This window comes from Schistocerca serialis, chromosome 4 (assembly GCF_023864345.2).
Source record: "Schistocerca serialis cubense isolate TAMUIC-IGC-003099 chromosome 4, iqSchSeri2.2, whole genome shotgun sequence".
NCBI lineage: Eukaryota > Metazoa > Arthropoda > Insecta > Orthoptera > Acrididae > Schistocerca > Schistocerca serialis.
In genome coordinates this window covers 638,768,240-638,793,303 of record NC_064641.1, presented here as the reverse complement: position 1 = coordinate 638,793,303, position 25,064 = coordinate 638,768,240, and the positions used below count along the sequence as shown (strand labels likewise).

Below are 25,064 nucleotides of genomic sequence, written 5' to 3'. Positions count from 1 at the left end.
GGCTTTGTATCTGTCTTGGCTATGATAATGCATTCACTATGCTGCTCATAGTAGTTTATATGCATTCCTGTTTTTGTATTCATTATTAGACTTTCTCATGGATTACCTATATTTGATTTTGTGTTTATAGGCCCGTACTCACCAAAAAGAAATCCTGTTTGTCCTGCCACTGAACTTCATTAATCTCTGCTATAACTAACTTCAGCCTGTTCATTTCCCTTTTTAAATTCTCTAATCTACCAACCTGATTAAAGTACCTAACATCCCATGCTCGATCCGTAGGATCCCAGTATCATTTCTCCTGATGATGACATGCTGCTGACCACTCCCTGGCTGGAGATCCAAATGAGAGACTATTTTACCTCCAAGATATTTTACCTGAGAGGACATCATCTTTGTTTAGCCATACACCGCACACAATGCATGTGAAAAAAATTATGGCTATAGTTTCCCCTTGCTGTAAGCCGTTTGCAGTACTAGCTTGGCAGGTTGATGTTACAAAGCCAGAACAGACAATCATCGAGGCTGTTCCCCTGCAACTACTGAAAAGGCTGCTACTTCTCTTTAGAAACCACACGTTTGTCTGGCCTCTCAACAGATACCCCTTCATTGTGGTTTCACCTAGGTATGGCTATCTGTATCATTGAGGCATGCAAGACACTCCACCACCACAAGGTCCATGGTTCATGTGTCAAGCATATCAAAATACCAATGTTAAATGGAATCTAACATTATTATCATTAGTTAAAAAACCTGCATGAATTAAATTTGCACGTACAGACAGCTTGTCAAAATTAAGCCATAAATTAACATCTCTGTCTCTGTCTTTCACTCCTCCTTCCTTCCCTCCCTCCACCATCAAATCTAGCAAACAGTTTCATACAACATAAACAATGAAATCATCACCACCATATAGAAAGACGAAGTAGGTTTATTCTAAAGAGGAAACTAGTATACTCTCAATGAAAAATCATAGGGGATCTGTTTGCTGTATATGTGTCATATACATGTACAGGGTTTGGAAAACATGGTGCTGAAGCCATAACACCTGGACTATGGAGAAACTGAAGAAAGCCATTTGGTCAGTTGAGTCCTGTTTCATTGAATATCCAATTTCTGGGTGAGTTTACATATGATGTATCCCATTCCAAGCCGCTCTGTAAACTTCTTGTTGGAGATAAATCCTGTCAACTGAAAATAATTCAAAGTAAATGTCTTTACAGAATATTACTTCTGTCAATGGCAACTGAAATCAATGTTCTTGAAATTTGTTCAAAATAATAAACACTGACCAGAACTTATCTTTGGTTCATTGCTTCACTGTAGTTGATGTTTCCAGTATGTTTCTTAAGTGAAAAGGGCCAGAGAAGACCATTGTTCTCAGAACATGTGAGAAATCAGTTATTGTTTCAGCTGCAGATCACAGAGTTCACTCCATGTGCATACCAGGTGGAGTCATTCCAGACATGGAATAGGTCCTGCCATAAGCAATGCAACCAACTGCAGGTGGTGGTTATGTCAGTACCAGCGATGTGTGTCACTTTGGATTGGAAGAGATTCTCTCTGATTTTGAGTGGCTAACAGAAGTGGTAAAGACTGCCAGTCTTGCGTGTGAGATGAAAGCAGAGCATAGTCGACAGGACCGATTGTGGACCTCTGGTGCAGAGCCCAATGGAGGGTCTGAATCAGAGGCTCAGCTGGATCTGTGACTGTGTAAGCTGGAGATTCCTCAACTTGCGCCATAGGGTGGTTGGGTTTCTGGTTCTGCTGAATAGGTCAGGAGGCCACCATATGCAGGAGGCAGCTACAGGGGTAGCAGGGGCTGTGTGGCATGGACTGGGCAGTTTTTTAGGGTAGAGGGTCTCTGAAAACACAAAAAGGGCTTTGGTCACAAAGGGTGTAGGCTGAACACAAGAAGAACGTAGATACAGGAACCATCAGTATAACAGTTGTAAACTGTTGTAACTGTGTTGGGAAAGTACCAGAGCTCCAAGTGCTAATAGAAAGCACTGATTCTCAAATCATTACAGGCACTGAGAGCTGGCTAAAGCTGGAGATAAGCTCAACCAAAATTTTTGCAAAGAACATAATGGTTTTCCAAAAGGATAGGCTAAACATGGTTGGCTGTCGTGTGTCTGTTGCTGTTAGAAATAGTTTATCTTCTCGCAAAATTGACGTAGATTGAGTTAATATGGGCAGAGGTCATTGTTGGCAACCAAAATAAAATAATAATTGGATTCTTTTATTGACCTCCCAATTCAGAGTATACAATTGCTGAAAGGTTCAAAGAAAACTTGAGTTTGATTTCAAACATGTACCTGTATCATACAATTATAGTTGGTGGTGACTTTAACTTACCCTCGATATGCTGGTGAAAATACATGTTTAATTGTGGAGGTACACATAAAGCATCATCTAAAGCTTTGCTGAATGCATTCCCTGAAAATTATTTTAAGCAGTTAGTTCATGAGCCCATGCAAATAGTAAAAGGTTGTGAAAACGCACTTGACCTCTTAGCAATTAATAATCCTGAATTAGTAATGAGTAACAAAATGGGCAGGGATTAGTGAACACAGGGTTGTTGTAGTGAGATTGAATATTTTAACTCCCAAATCCCCCCAAAATAAACGAAAAAGGTACCTATTCAAAAAAGTAGATAAAAATTCACTTGACGCCTGTCTGAGGGACAATCTCCACTCCTTCCAAATTAACAATATAGGTGCAGACCAGATGTGGCTTGAATTCAGAGATATAGTATCAGCAAAAAAGCAGATAAAAATTCACTGCTCAAGATCTTACATCATACTGATACTGGGCTTCCCACTAATTTCTCATGGATGTTATATAGTGTTGCTAACAATTGACCTATTGTTGCATGTAGTAAATTCACTTTTTTTCATGAAAAAATAAATGAAATAATATGAATAAACAAAACTACAATATCCCAAGCATTCCTACCATGTTTCATGTTTCAAATATAGTTACATTATTTCTTAGTGTGAACAGAATATCATATATAATGCAGCAGCCCAAATAAACACTTTGTTTACGTTATTAATCTGGTATCATTTTATGAGTTACAGTAATTATGGGGTAATTATATGTTGTTATGTTAGCCATTAGCATAGCCAACTGACAGTGTGATAAACAGAGTTGGTGAATGGAAGCAATATTAGTGATTACTTTGACATGAAGTTGTTGTAAATTATGTTAACAGAGCTCAAACAGTGAAATTACCTATATGGGCCCTACATAAGGAAACAACAGTTAATCACGCAATCCAAATTAACTTCAAAATTGTGTGGGCAATGAGCTGTTACTTTTCAAAGTGTATTATAAAGGCTGCCTCTGCCAAGAATGTAACATGGCAGGCATTCAGTGATGATCTGGGCAGCCATATTGTGGTTTCCCATTGGACCCATGGCTACTCTGCAATGTCACATTACTGCTAAGGATTATGTGACCATTTTGGCTGAACGGGTCCATTCTGTGGTACAGTACTTCTTCCTCAATGGTGATGCCATGTTTCAAGATGATAAGGTTCCCATCATCTAGGACTGGTTTTATGAGCATGAGGATGAATTATTGCATCTTCCCTGACCACCTCGGTCCCCAGGTCTTAATGTTATCGAGTCTATGTCATCTACTTTAGAGAGGAGAGTGTTTGATCACCATCCACTCTAGCACTGTTACATAAGCTTGCCATTATTTTGCATGAAGAATGGTGTGAGATTCCCTTGAAAACCTATAATTATCTTTTCTAAGATGACTGGAAATTGTTCTCAATGCCAAATGTTTCCCTACACTGTATAAACATGGTGTTTTCATAGTTTTGTTTGCTCCCTGTAACATGTCATTAGATAACTTTTTTGACAATATTTAATCATTTCATTACATAACTTTGTAACAATATTCAATGATTTCTGAATAAGTAATGCAGCAAGAGAATTGTAAATGGCCATACAATTATGAAGTTTGTAAAACCTTACCAATCTCTATTGTTAGTATATTTTTAACATTAGTAAGTGTTAGCACCTCCTCTTGAGCTATGCACAATTTAGCACCTCCTTGACATTGATGAGATGAGATGTGAGAGTTCATCTTGAGAAATATTCCGCCAGTGATGTACAGAGTGTTTACAAATGAATGTCAGAGTTTTAACACTTTATAATATTATTACATTAAACTTAGTTATAAATGATATGTTGAATGAAAGAGCAACTCAAACAGATTGTTTGGCACCAGTGGGCATGCACAGTGCACAATGTTTCTGCCACAGTTGGTTGAACTTCACTGTACCCAAGCACTGGATAGGCTGCAAGGGGCCCAATGACAGGGCTTGCTTTGCATTGCCTCCACATTCACCAGTCCTAACGCTATATGGTTTTTTTCCTTTGGGGCTTCATCAAGGATAGTGTGTACATGCCTCCACTACCAGCAGACCTTCCTGAATTAAGAAACTGGATTGAAGCAGCTGTTACCACAATCACTGAAGACACACTTATCAATGTTTGGGAAGAACTCGGCTATAGACTTGGTGTGTGGTGTGTGACAAATGGTGCTCACATTGAACGTTAACAAGGTTCTTGGTAAAACTATTTGAGTTGCTCTTTCATTTGACTTATCATTTATAACTGTAAGTTTAATATAATAAATATTATAAAGCATTAAAACCCTGATATTCATTTATAAAAGCCCTGTATAAGCTGAGTCTGCAGCTGACCCATATACTGGATGTTGACAAATGGTGCTCACATTGAACGTTAACAAGGTTCTTGGTAAAACTGTTTGAGTTGCTCTTTCATTTGACTTATCATTTATAACTGTAAGTTTAATATAATAAATATTATAAAGCATTAAAACCCTGATATTCATTTATAAAAGCCCTGTATAAGCTGAGTGTGCAGCTGACCCATATACTGGATGTTGTCTACATCTTCCAAAACTTTTCTTTGCACATTATTCCATAGGTGCTGTACAGTGCTTAGATTAGAAAATTGAGCAGGCCTCTGTAGCACTTGAATACTGCATCTTTCAGGTGATTCAGACACTGCACTTGCAGTATGTGGTCTGGCATTATCATGTATGTGGAGAAATTCAGACACATACTATTCAGTGATTGGAAGCACCAGAGGTTGCAAAATATTTAAGTATAAAAATTTGCTCACCATGTTTCACTAGGTCAATTTTTCAATTGGTCATTATTTCTCCGCAGACATGACAGAAGTTCCTTGAAATTTGTGGATCTCCTGTACATTCCTAAGCCTTTGTGCATCACCTTGCCACCTTCATATGAGCATTCTTCTTTTCTCTGGGTGTGAACCGAAGCATGATTCATCTGTAAAAAGGACTTGATCCCAATGATTCACTGTCCAATTTTGTTGCTGTTGCCACTATAAAACATGACATGCGTGATTTACTCAGCGAGTAGCTGGAGCCCTTAAGAGTCAACCAGTGTGAAGGCCTCTTTCATGCAGTCTATTTCTAATAGTTCGAGTTAACATAATTATGTTAGATTTTACAAGACACTTCTTAACATTCTGGCTGTTGAAGTTCTTTTTCCCAGGGGTGTAAGGCACAGAAATCTGCCTTTTCATGGTAACCTTTGGTTTTCCTTGGAGCTTGTCTTCTGAACTGTCATATGCTTGATAATGACTTTGCATTCTTGAAATTGTGCCTCTTCCATTGTGTAGAGCCACTGCAGCATCACCTTGTGTTCTGTCATTTGCAGTTATGCCAATCATTTTAAACATTTCATTATGGTTTAAATGATGATGTCCTACCATCATTAAATCTATTCTTAACTTTTCTTAACTGTTTATTATGATTTTAAACAGTTATTATTTGTCTCCTGTTGAAAACAGACTGGTACGTATTTAACAAGCCACCATATGGAGTATGGCAAAGGGTACCTTGTACCACTAGTAGTCATGTCTTTTTCTGTTCCACTCACAGACAGAATGAGGGAAAAACAATTGTCTATATGCCTCTGTATGAGCCTAATTTCTCTAATGTTATCTTTGTGGGCCCTACCCAAAATGTATGTTGCAGCAGAAATAATGTTTTGCAGTGAGTTTGAAATGGCAGTTCTCTAAATTTTACCAGTAGTGTTTTGCAGAAAGAATGTCATCTTCCCTTCATAGATTCACATTTGAGTTCACTAAGTATCTCCATAATAATCAAATGTTGATCAAACCTACTGGTAACAACAGTTCATTTATTTATAAAGAGAATAAGAGTAGTCCTATCAAACTTCTCTGAGACATCTCTGGCAATACCCTTGTGTCTCATGAATGCTTGCTGTTGAGGAAAATATAATGGGTCTTCGAGTCACTCACATATCTGTGAACCTGATATGTATGTTTGGGCCTTTATTAACGGTCTTGAGTGGGCAAGCATTTCAGTGATTTTCAGAATTCTAAGAATATGGAATTAACCTGTTACCCTTCATCCATGGTTCATGAGAATATATGAGAAGCTGAGTGTTGCACAAGCTATGCTTTCCAAATTCATGCTGTCTCATGGACAGAAGCTTTTGAGTCTCAAATAAATTTATTATATTTGGGCTTGGAATGTGGTCAAAACAGGAGTCACTTGTACTTTTTTCAAGTCACTTTGGACTTTGTGCTGAGCAAGAGAGTCTTGATAAATGCAGGCAAAGTAATGGACCCTGCCATAGAGCACTCTCAGTGAAACCAAACTGCGATTCCATCTGAACCTGTTGAGTTATTTGTTTTCATCTCTTTCTGTTACTTCTCTATGCCAGGGATACTTATTACTATGTCCTCCATATGGGAGCCTGCGCAATGGTCAAATGACGGTACATTTGTGTGATTCTCAATGAATGATTTCTTAAACGTGAAATTGAAAACTTCAGATTTCATTTTGCTGTCTTCTATTGTCACACCAGACTGATCGATGACTGATTGGATAGATGTTTTTGGCCCATGCAGTGATTTTACGTTAGGACAAGAATTTTCTTGGGTTCTCTGCAAGATATTTTTCTAAGGTCTGATGGTGGAAGCTGTTGTACGCTTCACATATTGATCTTTTTAGAGATGCACAAATTTCTAATAACTTCCATCCTTCACTATTTGTATTTTCTTATTTGATCTTAGAGTGCAACATTCTCTACTTATTTAGCATTTTCTGAATTTTTTATTAAACTATGGTGGGTCTTTTCCATCCTTAATACACTTCCTACTTACATACCACATATTCTGCCAGTGTGTGATTTGCAATTAGTTTAAATTTGTCCAAAATTCATCTATATGATATCCTTTCAGTCAAGTGGGGTGCTAATGACTGGTTATCTGCTCTATGTAGCAAAAATATTCTCCTAGCCTTCTAGATGGATTTATTAACTTTAGTAACCATTGTCACTACAGTGACATCATAATCTGTGTAACAGCACAAATTAACAACTTTGTTTAAATGGTAACCTGGTAGAATGATAAATGACTAATGTAATATTCACTTCCATTAAGTTTTTTAACTTGTTCATTTCTTTTAATATTTCAAGTTTTTGATTTATTCCTTTCACAGTTTTGATGTGTGCAATTAACCAAAACAAAATCTTCATAGATTATATAGAGTGTTCAAAAATTCCAATTACAAACTTCTAGAACTTGTAGAGAGGAGTGAGCACATAATATTTTGAATAGGAACCCATGCCCAGAAACATTCCATTTCCATACTATGATGGTTTCAATTCAGATGTTTAATTCATCCACTTCAGCTTTAAAACTGAATTAGGCATGACACAGTGCAATTTGAAAGGAAACATAACGAAATGTCCATTTATCACTTAAGCACATTTGTTTCTATTAACACTTATATGTTATGTGTATACATTATGTTGTCCACCAACATAGTTACAGATATTGTACCTGTGAAGTCTGTTCTGGTACACACACTCCACCTAGTGCAGTGACCAGAACTTGTCCCAGCAGACCTTCCTCTGTTTCTACAGGAGTCTCGCAGCATGGTAGACATTAAGTGGTATCAGATGACCATCTGACATAGTACACATCATGCTGTCTACCCTGTTGCATACCAAGACAGGCAACTCTGAGACTTTCCTCTTTCCCTCAGCAGACATGGGTGTGTTATCCATCTGAATTGAAGCCATCATAGAACAGAAATGGTATGTGGGTTCCTATTCAAAATATTACATACTCACTCTCATCAACAAGTTCTAGAAGTTTGTAATGGGAATTCCCAGACACCGTGTACATTGGTTAGTTGTTTTATTTTTATTTACATGTTTGAGGATGGTTCATGTGGAACCAAAGCTGCTCATTTTAAAAATAAAAGCAGCCTAGACAAATAATAAAATCTGTTATACATGATACAGTGTAAGACCAATATTCCTCTCAGCAACAAAGAAGTGATCCATTTCAATTTATTTTTTGGTCTCTCAACGTGGACCTCTGTCCAATATCATATCTCTTGGGATTGTCTTACAAGCTTAAATTCTGTTGCTGAATGTGGTGCCCATCCCAAGAGCATTTTTGTTCAGCACAGAATAGGATGTTTTACAGGAAGAATTTATCATCAGTGCACAATCATATATCCTTTTTGGAAGTTAATACATTCTTTATGCGACCAGATTCAAATTCTTAAGATATTTTTTAAGGATTTAAAATGCACCATGTAGTATTAACATGCTTTGTATAGCATCTAACATGTTTAAAATATACATAATTACATATACAGAATTAGATCTTGTAAACTCCTTTCCCTCGATAAACAATGTTATGAAAATTTTTCAAAAATGCAACAAATGCATGATGAATTATAATGACTCCCATAAGTCAGACAGTTTGTTCTACAAGTTGCATGAATTTCAGTAGGCCTAAAGAAAAGTACACTTCTAGTAAGCACATTACTATTTTGGCACTTATTAATTCTAGCAGGGAAGAAAAGTGAAAAAGAATTAATTTTTGTATTCCTCTTTTACTGAAGTCAGCAGTAGAAAATAGCTCTGTTGTCCCAATAGGGTCCAGGTACCTTTACCTACTAAATAAAATGCATGATTGTGCTTTTCTCATTATTTGTTCAGTACCCTATTTCTAATTGAAATTTTCGCAAAATTTTACAAACTCAATTCCATTGCAATACTGACATCAGATAATGACAAAAGACAAAGAATAATGACTGAATAGAACTATCATGAGATAAAATGCATTGTAATCACAATAATAACTGCAATACAGTTGTGTGATTTTTGCATATTTGTAATTTTTCTACTCATGCCAATATGTTTTTCAACAAAAGGTCAGCACAATTTCAAGCAAAGATAGTTACCAACAAACAGTAATAAATTCTTTCCTCTAATAAAATTTTGTTTGAACTCATCCCCTTAAGAGTGACCAAGCAATCTGCACAATGTTAGACATGGTTTGAATACTTGGAGATTATTGTGTGGCACACACAGTGTTTTGTATTCTTTTCTGATATTATATGGGTCATAGTTCTTTTTCTTGCTACATGGTGGAACAGAATCTGTTTTCATAGACTTCATTAAAGAGTACCTGAATATTAGGTCTTTGTTGCATAGAATACTTAAGTTATTTGTACTGTCCACATTCTCTTCTTAATGACTCATTTGCAGAAAGTTGCAAATGTAGAAGTGCTACTGAGCAAGGTGGCACACTGGACTCACATTTGGATGGATGATGGATCAAACCTGCATCCAGTCATTCCAATTTAGGTTTTCCGTGATTTCCCTAAATCACTTCAGGCAAATGCTGACTTGGCTCCTTTGAAAGTGCATGACCGATATCCTTCCCCATCCTTTCCTAATGCAAACTTGTGCTCCATCTCTAATGACTTCATTGTCAATGGGACGTTAAACACTAATCTCCACCTTCCTTCTCCTCATAGAAGTGCTCAACTTCAGTCATCCAGCAACATTGCGTATCACACCCACATAGGTTCCATGTTTCCACAGAGTAACATTTTCATGTCTTTTACAGTTGATACAGTTAGAAAGTAATTTGACATTGTTTGTACTCAGTCAGATAGAACAATCTAATTTTAGGTACTAAAGAATCTGCTGAATCCTCTTTTGTATTTTCCAGATCTGCTTAGTCACTCTACTGAGAGCAGTTGGTGTGCAGCCAGATGGCATCATTGGACATTCACTTGGAGAAATTGCAGCAGGTTTTGCAGATGGTTGCTTAACAGCTCAACAGGCAGTGCTTAGTGCTTACTACAGGGCAGAAGCTATAAGAAGTATGGAGTTTAGTGGCGGAGCAATGCTTTCAGCAGGTGAACATTCAGTTTTAATCTTATCTACTTTGTCTCTTCATTCTGGTGTTCATTGAATTACAGATAATAAGAAGGCCTTTAAGGTGCAAGAACATAATGTTTTACTTCTTGGATTAGTAATGCACTATATTCTCAAAAACTTCTGTAGGACAAACAGGCCAGAAGCTATGGGTTTCTCTAGTTTTATTCAACTAATGTTAATGTAATGCACATACATGGAAGTAAGGATATAGCTTTTTGTCTACTCTTGAAAATTTATGTTAGGTCAGCTATTCTTTCCCAAGACTCAAACACCTGAGCCACTCCTCATAGATTTTGTTGTAACTTGAAAGGAATTTTAACATCTGTCTGTTTGTCCCCAATAGGTCACCAATAAGAAAGACATTTACTGTTTCCACACATTCTTCAATAAGTATGTATGAGCCACTGATTACAGATTTTGCAAACAAGCCTAGTGCTGGGGAGGTGATGTCCTAATCTCAGTTTACATTTGGGCTTCTTAGAGAGCATAATTCTCAGTTTAGGTGACTGGAAATTACTGGAAATTGTTTTGCAAGGTCAAAATATGAATTTCATTTTAGAGTAGTGTTTTGTTGGGCAGTCACATAGAGCTCATGCAAAATTAGGAGGCATCTGCACAGAAACACATTTTTGTCATGTGCATTGGGCGAGTACATGTTGTTTCAAAGGTGTGATCACCTCAGTTGATTCTTGCATGCTGGCCTGTACACTTTCTCATTGCTACCTCTTCAATGTATAGCATGCCAGCACAGTCTTTGCACACTGCAGGCATAGAGAAAGTTCATTGTCAGGCACATGTGTAAATTTACATCAAAAGAGGCAAACATAGAAGAAAAATTTTATTGAAAATTGTGCTTGAGGGGGTCACAGAAAACAGGGCTGTAAGTACTTTCCATGGCTGTACTACTTTCAAAAGATGCAGAAGAAGGAGAAGAAAATTTTATTTTTATGTAACATTACTGAACAGGTTGCGAGGAGCTGGCACATAATTTCCATGTGACCACTGTCCTTCATTTTACATTTTCAGTATTGCAGTATGTGACTTTGTCTTCTAAGCTATGTTTTTCCTCCTTTTTTGTTTTATGAGATTTTCTTCTCTCAGTGCATGGTAAGATTTGTTTTGCTTTGGTTGATGCTCTGTATATGCAACTGTTTCTTTTTTGGTACTCTAGTTAGCTACTATTGACTTTGAACATCTATATGAGATGATTTATTGGTCATATTGGCATAACCTGTTAACATTTGAGCAGCAGAAGGGGACAAAATAACCACTGTCAGTTTTTCTTCTTCAGTGTCACAGCAATTTCTTTTCTTTAGTTTGTTCATGAAATCACATGACTCTACCTAATTTTTCTTCTCTTTATAATGAGACTAGCTTAGTGCTCACTACTTCACTCGTGTAGACTGTATGCCCTGCAGTGATTTTAAAAAATTTTTATTCAACTGAACTTTTATGTTGTTCACAAATTGCAACACCTACTAAGCTTCCAGAATGAGATTTTCACTCTGCAGCATAGTGTGCACTGATGTGAAACTTCCTGGCAGATTAAAACTGTGTGCCTAGAACACTTGCCTGCGAAAGGCAAAGGTCCCAAGTTTGAGGCTCAGTCTGGCACACAGTTTTAATCTGCCATGAGCACTGCCTAGAGCACTTGCTTGCGGAAGACAAAGGTCCCAAGTTCGAGTCTCGGTGTGGCACACGGTTTTCATCTGCCAGGAAGCTTCACCTGCTACGGTTTTTACACTATTGAAAGCCATGAAGTGTGGCCATGGCTGAAAACTGATTCTGGTACCTGGAGTCAAATTTTTTATTGATTATGCCTTTCACATTCTTGTGGAGATGTTTCCATAGCCACTTTCATCCCCTAACAGATATTTATTTATATCTAACTGAGGAGTGAAATACCAATTTTCATAAATTTAGCTTAAATTTTTTTTAATGTAACAAAATATTGTCTTAAAAATTTTTATCTCCTATTGCACTCCCTTAGGGGTTCAATTTCCAGAAACACTGAAACACAATTTCTTTTTTTTTTTTTTGAAATCAAGAAGTTAAATGCCAGTTGTCATAGATATTGCATTAAAAATCCTTTACAAGTTCTTTAGTAATTATTTATTTTCAAAAAACTTTCACTCTCTATCTTACCCCCTTAGTGGTTGAATATCCAAAAATGAAGAATCACAGATTTTTAATTTTCTGACTGAGAAAACAAATACCAGTTTTCAAGGTTCTACCTTCAGAATTCCCTTTATAGTGGCATACTTTCAAAAACTCTTCCATTCCCTGTTTCATCTCTTAGGAATGGAATTTTGGACAATTGAGCTGGGCAGTGATGCGTCAGCAAATCTGTCTGATACAATTTCAGCTCCTTAGGGGTTGAATTACTAAAAACAGTGAAACATGTATTTTTTCATCTCTAACTGAGAAGCTAAACACCAATTTTCAAAGATTTGGCTTTAAAAATGCTTTTGCAGTGGAATATTTTCATAAAACGTTTCACCCCATGTGTCACAATGAAGATAAATATTTTATACCAGAGACAAAAGAAGATAAAAATGAAGACAGTGTGAACAGGAAATGATTAGTGGAGGAGGATGTAGATACTCATCTACTTCCAACCTCACAGCATGCCCAGTTGAATGCCTCTACAAAGATGGTTGCCAGGGATAGAACTAAGTGGGAGCTTGCAAATTTTTCATCTAGTGGGAGAAGGTCTACTCTGAATGTTCTAAAAGAGAGAGGAGGTCCCACAACTTCCACTTGACAACAAGTAGACAACTCTGCTACCAGCACTTTTCATCTCATTTTTGATATCTTATAAAGAAATTTGTAGAATCAAATACTCAAAAGTAATAAAAAAACCATGTTGGGCCACGTCACTGGAGGAAATGGAAAAATTGATGACAGTCATATTTGCTTGTACAAAATTTATGTTTGCAGATAATCTTTGATCACATTCTTGGGGCCTTCTTTTGTCAAGAACATTATGCCAAGGGACAGATTTCAGGAGCTTCTCATATTTCTCCATTTCGATTGATCCAAGCTGAATGCCTGTCAGCCAACAAGTTTGCTCTTGTAACTAAAATTTGGGTAAGGTTCATGAAAACAGTATTCATTCTTACCATCATGAAGAAAATATAACCATAGGTGAGCAGCTATTACCAAGCAAATCAAGATGCAGGTTCACTCATTTCATGCTCAAGAGGCCCAACAAATATGATCTCAAATTCTGTACTGCTGCTCATGGATGTTAAGTCCCATAGTGCTCATAGCCATTTGAGCTCATGGAGTAATAAAGTATACTATGTGATCAAAAGTATCTGGACACCACCAAAAACATACATTTTTCATATTAGGCGCTTTTTGCTGTCACCTATTGCCAGGTACTCCATATCAGTGACCTCAGTAGTCATTAGACATCATGAAAGAGCAGAATGGGGCACTCTGTGGAACCCATGGACTTTGAACGTGGTCAGGTGATTGGGTGTCACTTGTGTCATACATCTGTACGTGAGATTTCCACACTCCTAAACATCTCTAGGTCCACTATTTCCAATGTGATAGTGAAGTGAAAATGAGAAGGGACACGTACAGCACAAAAGTGTACAGACCGATCTCGTCTGTTGACTGACAGAGACCACTGTCAGTTGAAGAGGGTCGTAATGTGTAATAGGCAGACATCATGAGAGAGCAGAATGGGGCACTCTGTGGAACCCGTGGACTTTGAACGTGGTCAGGTGATTGGGTGTCACTTGTGTCATACATCTGTACGTGAGATTTCCACACTCCTAAACATCTCTAGGTCCACTATTTCCAATGTGATAGTGAAGTGAAAATGAGAAGGGACAATGCTGAACGAGCAGCGATAGAAATACACCATTTGTTGCAATATGCTTGGGACAACAGTACATTTTCAGGCGGACAAACTTTCGAAATTACAGTAGTTACAATTTTCAACAACAGATGGTGCTGCAAGTGATGTGAAAGATATAGAAGACAACGCAGTCTGTGGGTGCGCCATTCTGTACGTCGTCTTTCTGCTGTAAGCGTGTGCTGTTCACAACGTGCAAATGTGCTGTAGACAACATGGTTTATTCCTTAGAACAGAGGATTTTTCTGGTGTTGGAATTCCACCACCTAGAACACAGTGTTGTTGCAACAAGACGAAGTTTTCAACGGAGGTTTAATGTAACCAAAGGACCGAAAAGCGATACAATAAAGGATCTGTTTGAAAAATTTCAACGGACTGGGAACGTGACGGATGAACGTGCTGGAAAGGTAGGGCGACCACGTACGGCAACCACTGAGGGCAACGCGCAGCTAGTGCAGCAGGTGATCCAACAGTGGCCTCGGGTTTCCATTCGCTGTGTTGCAGCTGTGGTCCAAATGACGCCAATGTCCACGTATCGTCTCATGTGCCAGAGTTTACACCTCTATCCATACAAAATTCAAACGCGGCAACCCCTCAGCGCTGCTACCGTTGCTGCACGAGAGACATTCGCTAACGATATAGTGCACAGGATTGATGACAGCGATATGCATGTGGGCAGCATTTGGTTTACTGATGAAGCTTATTTTTACCTGGATGGCTTCGTCAATAAACAGAACTGGCGCATATGGGGAACTGAAAAGCCCCATGTTGCAGTCCCATCGTCCCAGCATCCTCAATAAGTACTGGTCTGGGCCGCCATTTCTTCCAAAGGAATCATTGGCCCATTTTTCAGATCCGAAACAATTACTGCATCATGCTATCTGGACATTCTTCGTGAATTTGTCGCGGTACAAACAGCCTTAGACGACACTGCGAACACCTCGTGGTTTATGCAAGATGGTGCCCGGCCACATCGCACGGCCGACGTCTTTAATTTCCTGAATGAATATTTCGATGATCGTGTGATTGCTTTGGGCTATCCGAAACATACAGGAGGCGGCGTGGATTGGCCTCCCTATTCGCCAGACATGAACCCCTGTGACTTCTTTCTGTGGGGACACTTGAAAGACCAGGTGTACCACCAGAATCCAGAAACAATTGAACAGCTGAAGCAGTGCATCTCATCTGCATGTGAAGCCATTCTGCCAGACACATTGTCAAAGGTTTCGGGTAATTTCATTCAGAGACTACACCATATTATTGTTACGCATGGTAGATATGTGGAAAATATCGTACTATAGAGTTTCCCAGACCGCAGCACCATCTGTTGTTGAAAATTGTAACTACTGTAATTTCGATAGTTTGTCTGCCGTTTCAAATATACCGGTCATTTTTGAAACACCCTGTATAAGCTGCACATCCACACCACTAGCTATTACTGAAGCTCCCCATTGTAATACAGAGTTCACCAGAGTGAAAAGTATTACTTATGCATTTATTTTACATTTAATAATTGATCATACATGTTGCACAACCTTCAGTTTAGCACATGGTTACTCTAAATGTTCAAAATATTCACCATTGGTGGTTATACACATAACAGAATGACAAGTGGTCGCCACAACTACATCAGTCAGTGTTTCAGTGGAGCTCGCTGCACACATTGCTGTAATCTCCTTACGAAATTCCTCCAGCATGCATGACTTACGTTGATAGAAATTATCTTTCAAAGTTCCCCACAAGTAAAAGTCCATAAGTGTTAGATCTGGCAACTGTGGAGGGAATTCAATGGGCCCTCTTCATCCAATCCAGTGCCCCGGAAAAGTATCATTCAGTACAGCTCGTACAGATAGGCTAGGTGGTAGTGTGGTGGCACCCTGTCATATTGGTAGAAGATCTCTTCATCAGCTCCATAAAGCACACATATACCTGGCAAAATTGATGTGTGTAACATTTCCAGGTACACTTCTCCAGTGACAGTATCATCAAAGATAAAGGGTTCTACTTAGGCCCTAGATGATAGGCCACACCACATATGAACCCCTGGTAATTTGACTGCTTTATCCACATAAACATGTGGATTTTACAGTGCACAGTACACACTGTTATGCCAATCCATGGTTCGATTAAGTTAAATTGTGCCTCACCACTCCACACTACCCTCGTCACAAATTGTTTGTCAACAGTTACCATTTGTTGATACCATTCAGAAAATTGCATTCAGTGATCAGGATCATCATCGTTAATCGTGTGCAGTAATTGTGGAATGTAAACTTTCCACTTTGCAGCTTTCAGAATTCTTTGTACGCTTGTACTGCTAATCCCCACTTCACATGCACATTGTGTAGCAGACATCTGTGGAGAATTAACAAAGTTTCCAACTCAAGAGCTGATGAAGTAGGACTTTTGGCTGTATGCTGTCTTCCTAATCTTCCTTCATGAGTATCACAAATTGTTCCATGCAATTCAGACTTGTCAATTATGCATTTAATTGTTAGGCGGATTGGTGGTTCTGTTTCAAACTCCTGCCTCCACTGATGTTGCACCAACACCGTGCAGATAGGGTTTAAGTAAATTTAATTCAACAGGTTTCATGGGTACATTTGAGCCAAAGCAATTTGATGATGGAGTGAATATCTACATAAGTCACAGAAAGTAGACAATAAAAAGAAGAAACTGAAAAGTAACATTATAAAAATAAAAACAATTTATAGTAGTACATGCAGTAAGAAATACAATACAGCCCAAGACTTTAACTTGAAATTTGTGACTGGATTGATTGTATCCTGTAGGTAGGCTGTAGCATGTTATCATGGATAGATAGTAATTTAAAGATGTGGGAGTAGATTCAAGCGTGCCCCCCAGGAAAGAGAGTCAGAATACTTTCTCATCATACTGTATGTTAATGACCTGGGAGAGAATACACAGTTATTCTAAATGATTGACCCATTTTCAAAACTTAGTATTTGTTCAAGTACAAATCCAAAATGAAAAAGCCTTATACCAATGAAAAGAGGAAGTTTCAAAGTTTTTTTCATAATGTTTGATATCAATATAATAAATTTAATAAATTGTAATTAATTTGTTCTTAATAATTATTTAATAATTAGAAATGTGATAAATGTTCAATGTGGTCACCGTTGGGTGCACAGCAAACATCAACGTGGTAGCCAAATTTGTCCCACACATGTGAAAGCATATCTGCTGTTACTGAGTGCACAGCAGCAGTGATCTGGTTCTGCAGATCATTCAGAGTGGTTGGTAGAGGTGGGACACAGACAGCTTCCTTTTCATAACCCCATAAGAAATAGTCACTCGGTGTGAGATCAGGAGATCTCAGTGGCCAGAAGTGCAGAGTCAAGTCTTCAAGTCCCCTATGACCGATCCAGTTCTGAGAAGTGAGTAATTAAAAAACCCTTATACATCATGGTGCCAATGGGGCGGAGCTCCATCCTATTGGAAAATGAAGTCCTGGGAATCTTCCACAAGTTGAAGGAACAGCCATTGTTCCAACATGCCCAGGTACATGATTCCCATTGCAGTTCTTTCTGCGAAGAAAAATGGTCCGTAAACCTTTATCCGGGATATGGCACAGAACACATTGATCTTCAGTGAGTCACTTTTGTGTTGCAATGGTGAATGTGGATTTTCCAAATCCCATATGTGAACATTGTGTCTGTTGACTTTTCAACTAAGGTAGAGCTGTCGCTTCATTGCTAAAAATTACATGCTGTAGAAATTCATCATCCTCCATCTTTGCTAGCACATAACCACAAAATACGAGATACTGCTCTTTGTCATTGGTGTTGAGAGCCTGCACAAGTTGTAATCAGTATGGCTTGCACAGCAAATGCCGCCTCAGAACTTTCCAAGTTCTCGACTGGCTCTATTGTTATAGACTTACTGGGAGTGTGCACAAAACTTTCTTGAATCCATCAGTCATCATCCTTTGACACACACAGTTGACCTGTGCCTTTTCCTTTGCACACACTCCCAGTCTATTTAAACTTGCTTAAACCAACAGCTAATGCTTTTGCAAGTTGGTGGTTGAATACCAAATTTGGTACGAAATGACCACTGCACCACAATTTGTGACTCAGTTTTTGTGAACTTAAGAATGCAGAAAACCTTGTGCTCCACAGTGGCCATCTCACTTACAGCTGACAGTGAAATGGAATGACAGCCCTATTGCCACACTAACTCTACCACCCACTTCTGAAACCAGCACCACCTGCCCGCCCACCACTGCCCACAAAAACTTTGAAACTTCCTCTTTTCATTGGTATAAAGCTTGTTCATTTTAGATTTGTACTTGAATACATACAAATTTTTGAAAATGGGTCCATCATTTAGAATAGCCCTGTATGAAAAGTAACCTCATGCTGGCAGTCTCCTTGGGTATGCTGCCGGATCCTAAACTAAATGTATCTCAATCTTTTGATGACCTGTGTGGCTGCCATCTTATTGAGAGATGCTGCTGCAGCGAAGTCCTGCTGAATAATGTTGCCAAGACTGGAAATAGTCATCCTAAGTAGGCCCACATGATGTACATGGCAAGTGCAACACCCACCAACAATGCTGCTCTAAAGACTGGGCTTCTGGCACCACCCGTAGTAGACTCTGTTGCTAACAATTTTTCTCACACAAAGACTATCCTCAAACACTCAGGGTGGCTCCACCAAAGATTGTTGTGCTTTGAAGCAAGATAATGTTGACTTCCACATCCTGCCGAGAGAAAAATTATTATCCCTATTAATCAAGTTGTCCGCAAACCTAATTTCAGTTCACTCCTTATAAATGCTGTTCAGAAAACCAGACATACTAGCAACTTATCAGACTTTTGTCATATTTCAATCCATGTCCACGATTTAAACAATTCACTACTGCTAATTTTTCTAGCTGTCATAGCCTTGTGTGATGGCAATGATCCATGCATCTGCCTTGAACTGCGCAAATTGACTTTCCATATTTAAATGGATTTTTTTTATATGCCAGGCTTCCTAAGTCTCAAATCATCCTTAACAGAGCCATGTAGTGCCCTAATCTCAATAGGTGAATGGAATACAGTCTTAAGGGAAATGTCCTTAAAGTTCTTGCTTTCTTAAATGGTAAATGCCCAGCATAAGGAATAAATACCACACATGCACATCCATGGATGATTCAAACTCCATAGCCGAATGAATCTAATTCTTGGATAATTAATTTTCCTTAAACACATATGCCAGATTGCAGGTTTGTGTGTTAGACAGTCCACATCAGAAACAGCAAATACTCTGTGTACTAGAGTCCTGAGAATGTTACTGCATTCGTGCAGTATGTGGAATCTGTTTACATGTAGATATTAGTTTATATGAGTCAGTTTTTGGTGAACAATATGTCCAAGAGTATCATCATTTTTTTGTCATTTTCAACCTTCATGATAAATTTAATGCTAGGATGAAGGCAGTTGAAGTGGTCTAAAAGTCTGCTAAGAGCATCAGAGCAATGAGGCCAGACAAAAACAAGTGTCATCATTGTATCCACAGGAACACATTGCTTTCACAGCCAATGTTCACAGTCCTCAAGTAAGAACTGCTAACTATAGACAATGAAGGACTTCCCATAACAACTCTATCGATCCGTTCAAAAATTTTGCCATTAACTGGAAAATACATAAAGGTCACCAAATGGCAACAAAGGTTCAACAATTCCTCTTGCAGATTTTCACTAATAAAACTCAAAGACTCTTCCACAGTGCCCATGTAAATAGAGATACCACATCAAAAGTCACATGCAATTTTGAAGGATCCAGCCTCAAAGACTTCAGCTATCATATAAAATCCACAGAACTGGAGATATGCTGTTTGTATTTGCCAACAAATGAGTGAAGAATATATATGTTAAGTATGTTGATAGATTGTAAGTGGGCAAACTGCCCTTCACAATCCATCGAGCTTGTGCATTGTGGGATAACACCTCTTCTGTGGAGAGACCAGCTTTTCATTCCATTTGGTATGGTGATGTAATAGTACTCATTTTATCAGTTGACAGGGGAAAGGCATAATTGTTTTGACATATGGTGATTACTTCCTAAAAATGATTCACTACTCAACAACTAGTCTTACAGAAGATTACATACTGGACAGTATTACAAGCAAGACTCTTTCACTTTTTAAAACAAGCATATTGTTGTAAGATTTGTGCAAGAAGCTCCAGCTTGGTGTTGCCATTTCACCAAGATCTTATAATCTGCCGAAAATACCCTTATGCCTTGTAGTTAGTTATTTGGATGCATCCCCTTAAAACCTGATGAAGTACTTAAAATTTGTTCTGTGCACACATATTGGCAAGACCAAATACTGTATCTCTAATTCTGCGGGATCACTTTAATGGTTGAAGTCTTGGAGACTGAACCCTTTGAATTTGCTTGTTAGTTTTGATGAGGTATCTCTATTTACATTAGTCCCTCTGCGAGAGCCTTTGAGTTTGATTAGAGAAAACTAGATGAGGAGTTGCCAGCTACAGGTATTTTTCTAGACCTGTCAAAAGCCTTCAATGTCCTAAACCATAACATTCTGCATGAAAAATTGAAAAGACTTGGAGTAAGAGGTGTAGCACATAGCTGGTTGTGTTCATATCTAAAAAAACTGCAGGCAGAAGGTATCACTTCAGTATGAATTCAACAGTAAGAAAAAAACAAGAAACAAGTCCTTACTTTCTAGTGGATTACCAATAAAGTATGGTGTACTGCAGGGCTCAATCTTAGGTCCACTGCTCTTCTTGATTTATGTGGACACATTTTTTCTGAATGTGAGTCCTCAAAAAACTATTCTATTTGCTGATGACACCAGCATATTGCTTATGGAATCCAGCCCAGACACCTTGCAGTCAACGGCAGAAAGTTTTATGAAAAGTTTTTCTGAGTGGTTCACAAAAAACAAACTCATTGTAAATATTAAAAAAAACTGTGTGTGTCAACTTCCATTTGTTTCTTTCATCTAATGAAATGTCTATTCCAGCACAAGTAAAAAATTATCCGCTAGGAAATGTGTCACAAAATTTTTGGGTTTGTGGGTTCAGTTAGACTTAAAGTAGAACACACGCATAAATAACTTGTCAAGGAAACTCTCATCTGTGTGCTGTAGTCTAAGAATATTAAAGTCTATGACAAGAAAAACAACAGTACAGCTGGCATATTAAGCACAGTTGTGCTCAGTGCTTTGATATGGGCTCATATTCCGGGGGCACTCAACAAACAGCTTAAAGCTTTTTTGAATGCAAAAGATAACTTGCAAAAGATAATTGAATGCAAAGAATAATTTTTGACCTTAAATATGATGGAGTCCTGCAAATCTCATTTCACTGAACCTGGTGTTCTGAATGTTCCAAGCTTGTTCATTTATGAAACTATCTCGTTCACTAGAGACTATCTCTTGAAAACAGCCAAACCACTACAAAACAAAAATGTACACAACTATTGTACCAGAGGAAAATCAAACAATGACAAAAAATTATCACAGAACAACAGTGTATCAAAGGAACATAATTGACATTGGTGCAACATTACACAATAAGACACTAGAGGAAATAAACATCGCTACGTATCTAAAACTTAAACTGAACTACAGACATTTCTAACAAAGCACTATTTCTATTCTGTAAAAGCAGTTCTGAATATGCTACAAAAAAAGTTGCTTAAAAATTAAATTGTAAGAATATGTTGTTGTTGTTGTTGCTGTTGTTGTTGTGGTCTTCAGTCCAGAGATGGTTTTATGCAGCTCTCCGTACTACTGTATCCTGTGCAAGCTTCTTCATCTTTGAATAAATACTACAACCTACAGCTTTCTGAATCTGCTTAGTGTATTCAACTCTTGGACTCTCTCTGCAATTTTTACCCTCCACACTTCCTTCCAATACTAAATTAGTGGTCCTTGTTGCCTAGGAACATGTCATACCAACTGATCCCTTCTTCTAGTCAATTTATGCCACAAATTCCTCTTCTCCCCAATTCTCTTCAGTGCCTCCTCATTAGTTACATGATCTACCCATCAAATCTTCAGCATTCTTCTGTAGCACACATTTCAAAAGCTTCTATTCTCTTCTTGTCTAAACTATTTATCATCCATCTTTCACTTCCATACCCTGGCTACACTCCATATAAATACTTGCAGAAAAGACTTCCTGACACTTAAATCTATACTACTCAATGCTATTCGCAGTATACCTTGTGGATGACATCGGAAGTTCACTGAGGCTTTTTGCGGATGATGCTGTGGTATATCAAGAGGTTGTAACAATGGAAAATTGTACTGAAATGCAGTAGGCTCTGCAGCAAATTGACGCATGGTGCAGGGAATGGCAATTGAATCTCAGTGTAGACAAGTGTAATGTGCTGCGAATACATAGAAAGAAAGATCCCTTATCATTTAGCTACAATATAGCAGGTCAGCAACTGGAAGCAGTTAATTCCATAAATTATCTGGGAGTAGGCATTAGGAGTGATTTAAAATGGAATGATCATATAAAGTTGATCGTCGGTAAAGCAGATGCCAGATGAGATTCATTCGAAGAATCCTAAGGAAATGCAATTCGAAAACAAAGAAAGTAGGATACAGTACACTTGTTCACCCACTGCATGAATACTGCTCAGCAGTGTGGGATCTGTACCAGACAGGGTTGATAGAAGAGACAGAGAAGATCCAACAGAGAGCAGCGCGCTTCATTACAGGATCATTTAGTAATCGCGAAAGCCTTACGGAGATGATAGATAAACTCCAGTGGAAGACTCTGCAGGAGAGATGCTCAGTAGCTCAGTACGGGCTTTTGTTGAAGTTTCGAGAACATACCTTCACTGAGGAGTCAAGCAGTATATTGCTCCCTCCTACGTATATCTTGCGAAGAGACCATGAGGATAAAATCAAAGAGATTAGAGCCCACACAGAGGCATACCGACAATCCTTCTTTCCACGAACAATACGAGACTGGAATAGAAGGGAGAACCGATAGAAGTATTCAAGGTACCCTCTGCCATACACCGTCAGGTGGCTTGCAGAGTATGGATGTAGATGTAGATGTAGGATGTTAACAAATTTCTCTTTCTCAGAAATGCTATCTTTGCCATAGCCAGTCTACATTTTATATCCTTTCTACTGCAACCATCATCAGTTATTTTGCTCCCCTAATGGCAAAACTCATCTATTACTTTAAGTGTCTCATTTCCTCATCTGATCCCCTCAGCATCACCTGACTTCATTCGACTACATTCCATTATCTTCGTTTTGCTTTTGTTGATGTTCATCTTATATTCTCCTTTCAAGACACTGTGCATTCCGTTAAACTGTTCTTCCAGGTCCTTTGCTGTCTCTGACAGAATTACAATGTCATCGGCAAACCTCAAAGTTTTTATTTCTTCTCCATGGATGTTAATTCGTGCTCCAATTTTTTTTTTTTTTTTTTTTTTTTTTTTTTTTTTTTTTTTTTTTTTTTTGTCTCACTCCCTTCTCAACCACTGTTTCCCTTTCATGCCCTTCAACTCTTATAACTGCCATTTGGTATCTGTATAACTTGTAAATAGGCTTTTGCTCCCTGTATTTTAGCCCTGCCACCATCAGATTTTAATAGAGAGTATATCGGTGAACATTGTCAAAAGCTTTCTCCAAGTCTACAAATGCTAGAAACGTAGGTTTGCCTTTCCTTAATCTATCTTCTAAGATAAGTAATAAGGTCAGTATTTCCTCATGTGTTCCAATATTTCTACAGAATCCAAACTGATCTACCCTGCGTTCAGCTTCTACCAGTTTTTCCATTTGTCTGTAAAGAATATGTGTTAGTATTTTGCAGCCGTGACTTATTAAACTATAGTTCAGTAATTTCCACACCTGTTGACACCTGCTTTATTTTGGATTGGAATTATCATATTCTTCTTGAGGTCTGAGGGTATTTCGCCTGTCTCATATATCTTGCTCACCAGATGGTAGAGTTTTGTGATGGCTGGCTCTCCCAAGGCTATGAGTAGCTCTAATGGAATGTTGTGTATTTCCAGATCCTTTTTTTGACTTAGGCCTTTCAGTGATGTGTCAAATTCTTCACATGGTATTATATCTCCCATTTCATCTTCATCTACGTCCTCTTCCATTTCCATAATATTGCCGTCAAGTACATCGTCCTTGTATAGACACTCTATATACTCCTTCCATTTTTCTGCTTTCCAGTCTTTGCTTAGGAGTGGTTTTCAGTCTGAGCTCTTGATACTCATGTAGGTGGTTCTCTTTTCTTCAAAGGTCTCTTTAATTTTCCTGTAGGCAGTATCTATCTTGCCCCTAGTGATATATGCCTCTACCTCCTTACATTTGTCCTCTAGCCATCCTTGCTTAGCCATTTTGCATGTCCTGTCGATCTCATTTTTAAGACGTTTGTATTCCTTTTTCCTGCTTCATTTACTGCATTTTTATATTTTCTCCTTTCATCTGTTAAATTCAATGTCTCTTCTGTTACCCAAGGATTTCTACTAGCCCTTGTCTTTTTACCTACTTGATCCTCTGGCCTTTACTATTTCATCTCTCAAAGCTACCCATTCTTCCTCTACTGTATTTTTTCCCCTGTATTTGTCAATCATTCCCTAATGCTCTGTCTGAAACTCTGTACAACCTCTGGTTCTTTCAATTTATCCAGGTCCCATCTCTTTAAATTCCTACCTTTTTGCAGTTTCTGCAGTTTTAATCTACAGTTCACAACCAATAAATTGTGGTCAGAATCCACATCTGCCCCTGTAATTCTCTTACAATTTAAAGCCTGGTTCCTAAATCTCTGTCTTACCATTATGTAATCTATCTGAAATCTTACAGTGTTTGCAGGTCTCTTCCACATATACAACCTTCTTTCATGATTCTTAAACCCAATGTTAGCTATGATTAAGTG

General features: G+C 38.2%; 1 protein-coding gene across 1 annotated transcript in view; it reads left to right on the top strand.

Moving 5' to 3' along the window:
• The window catches only part of LOC126474653 (fatty acid synthase-like), a 332,546-nt gene that overhangs the window by 52,860 nt on the left and 254,622 nt on the right, over positions 1 to 25,064 (top strand). Inside the window, exon 4 of the mRNA XM_050102131.1 lies at positions 10,086 to 10,275. Within this exon, the coding sequence (XP_049958088.1) occupies positions 10,086 to 10,275 (190 nt within the window). The remainder of the gene's footprint in view (positions 1 to 10,085; positions 10,276 to 25,064) is intronic.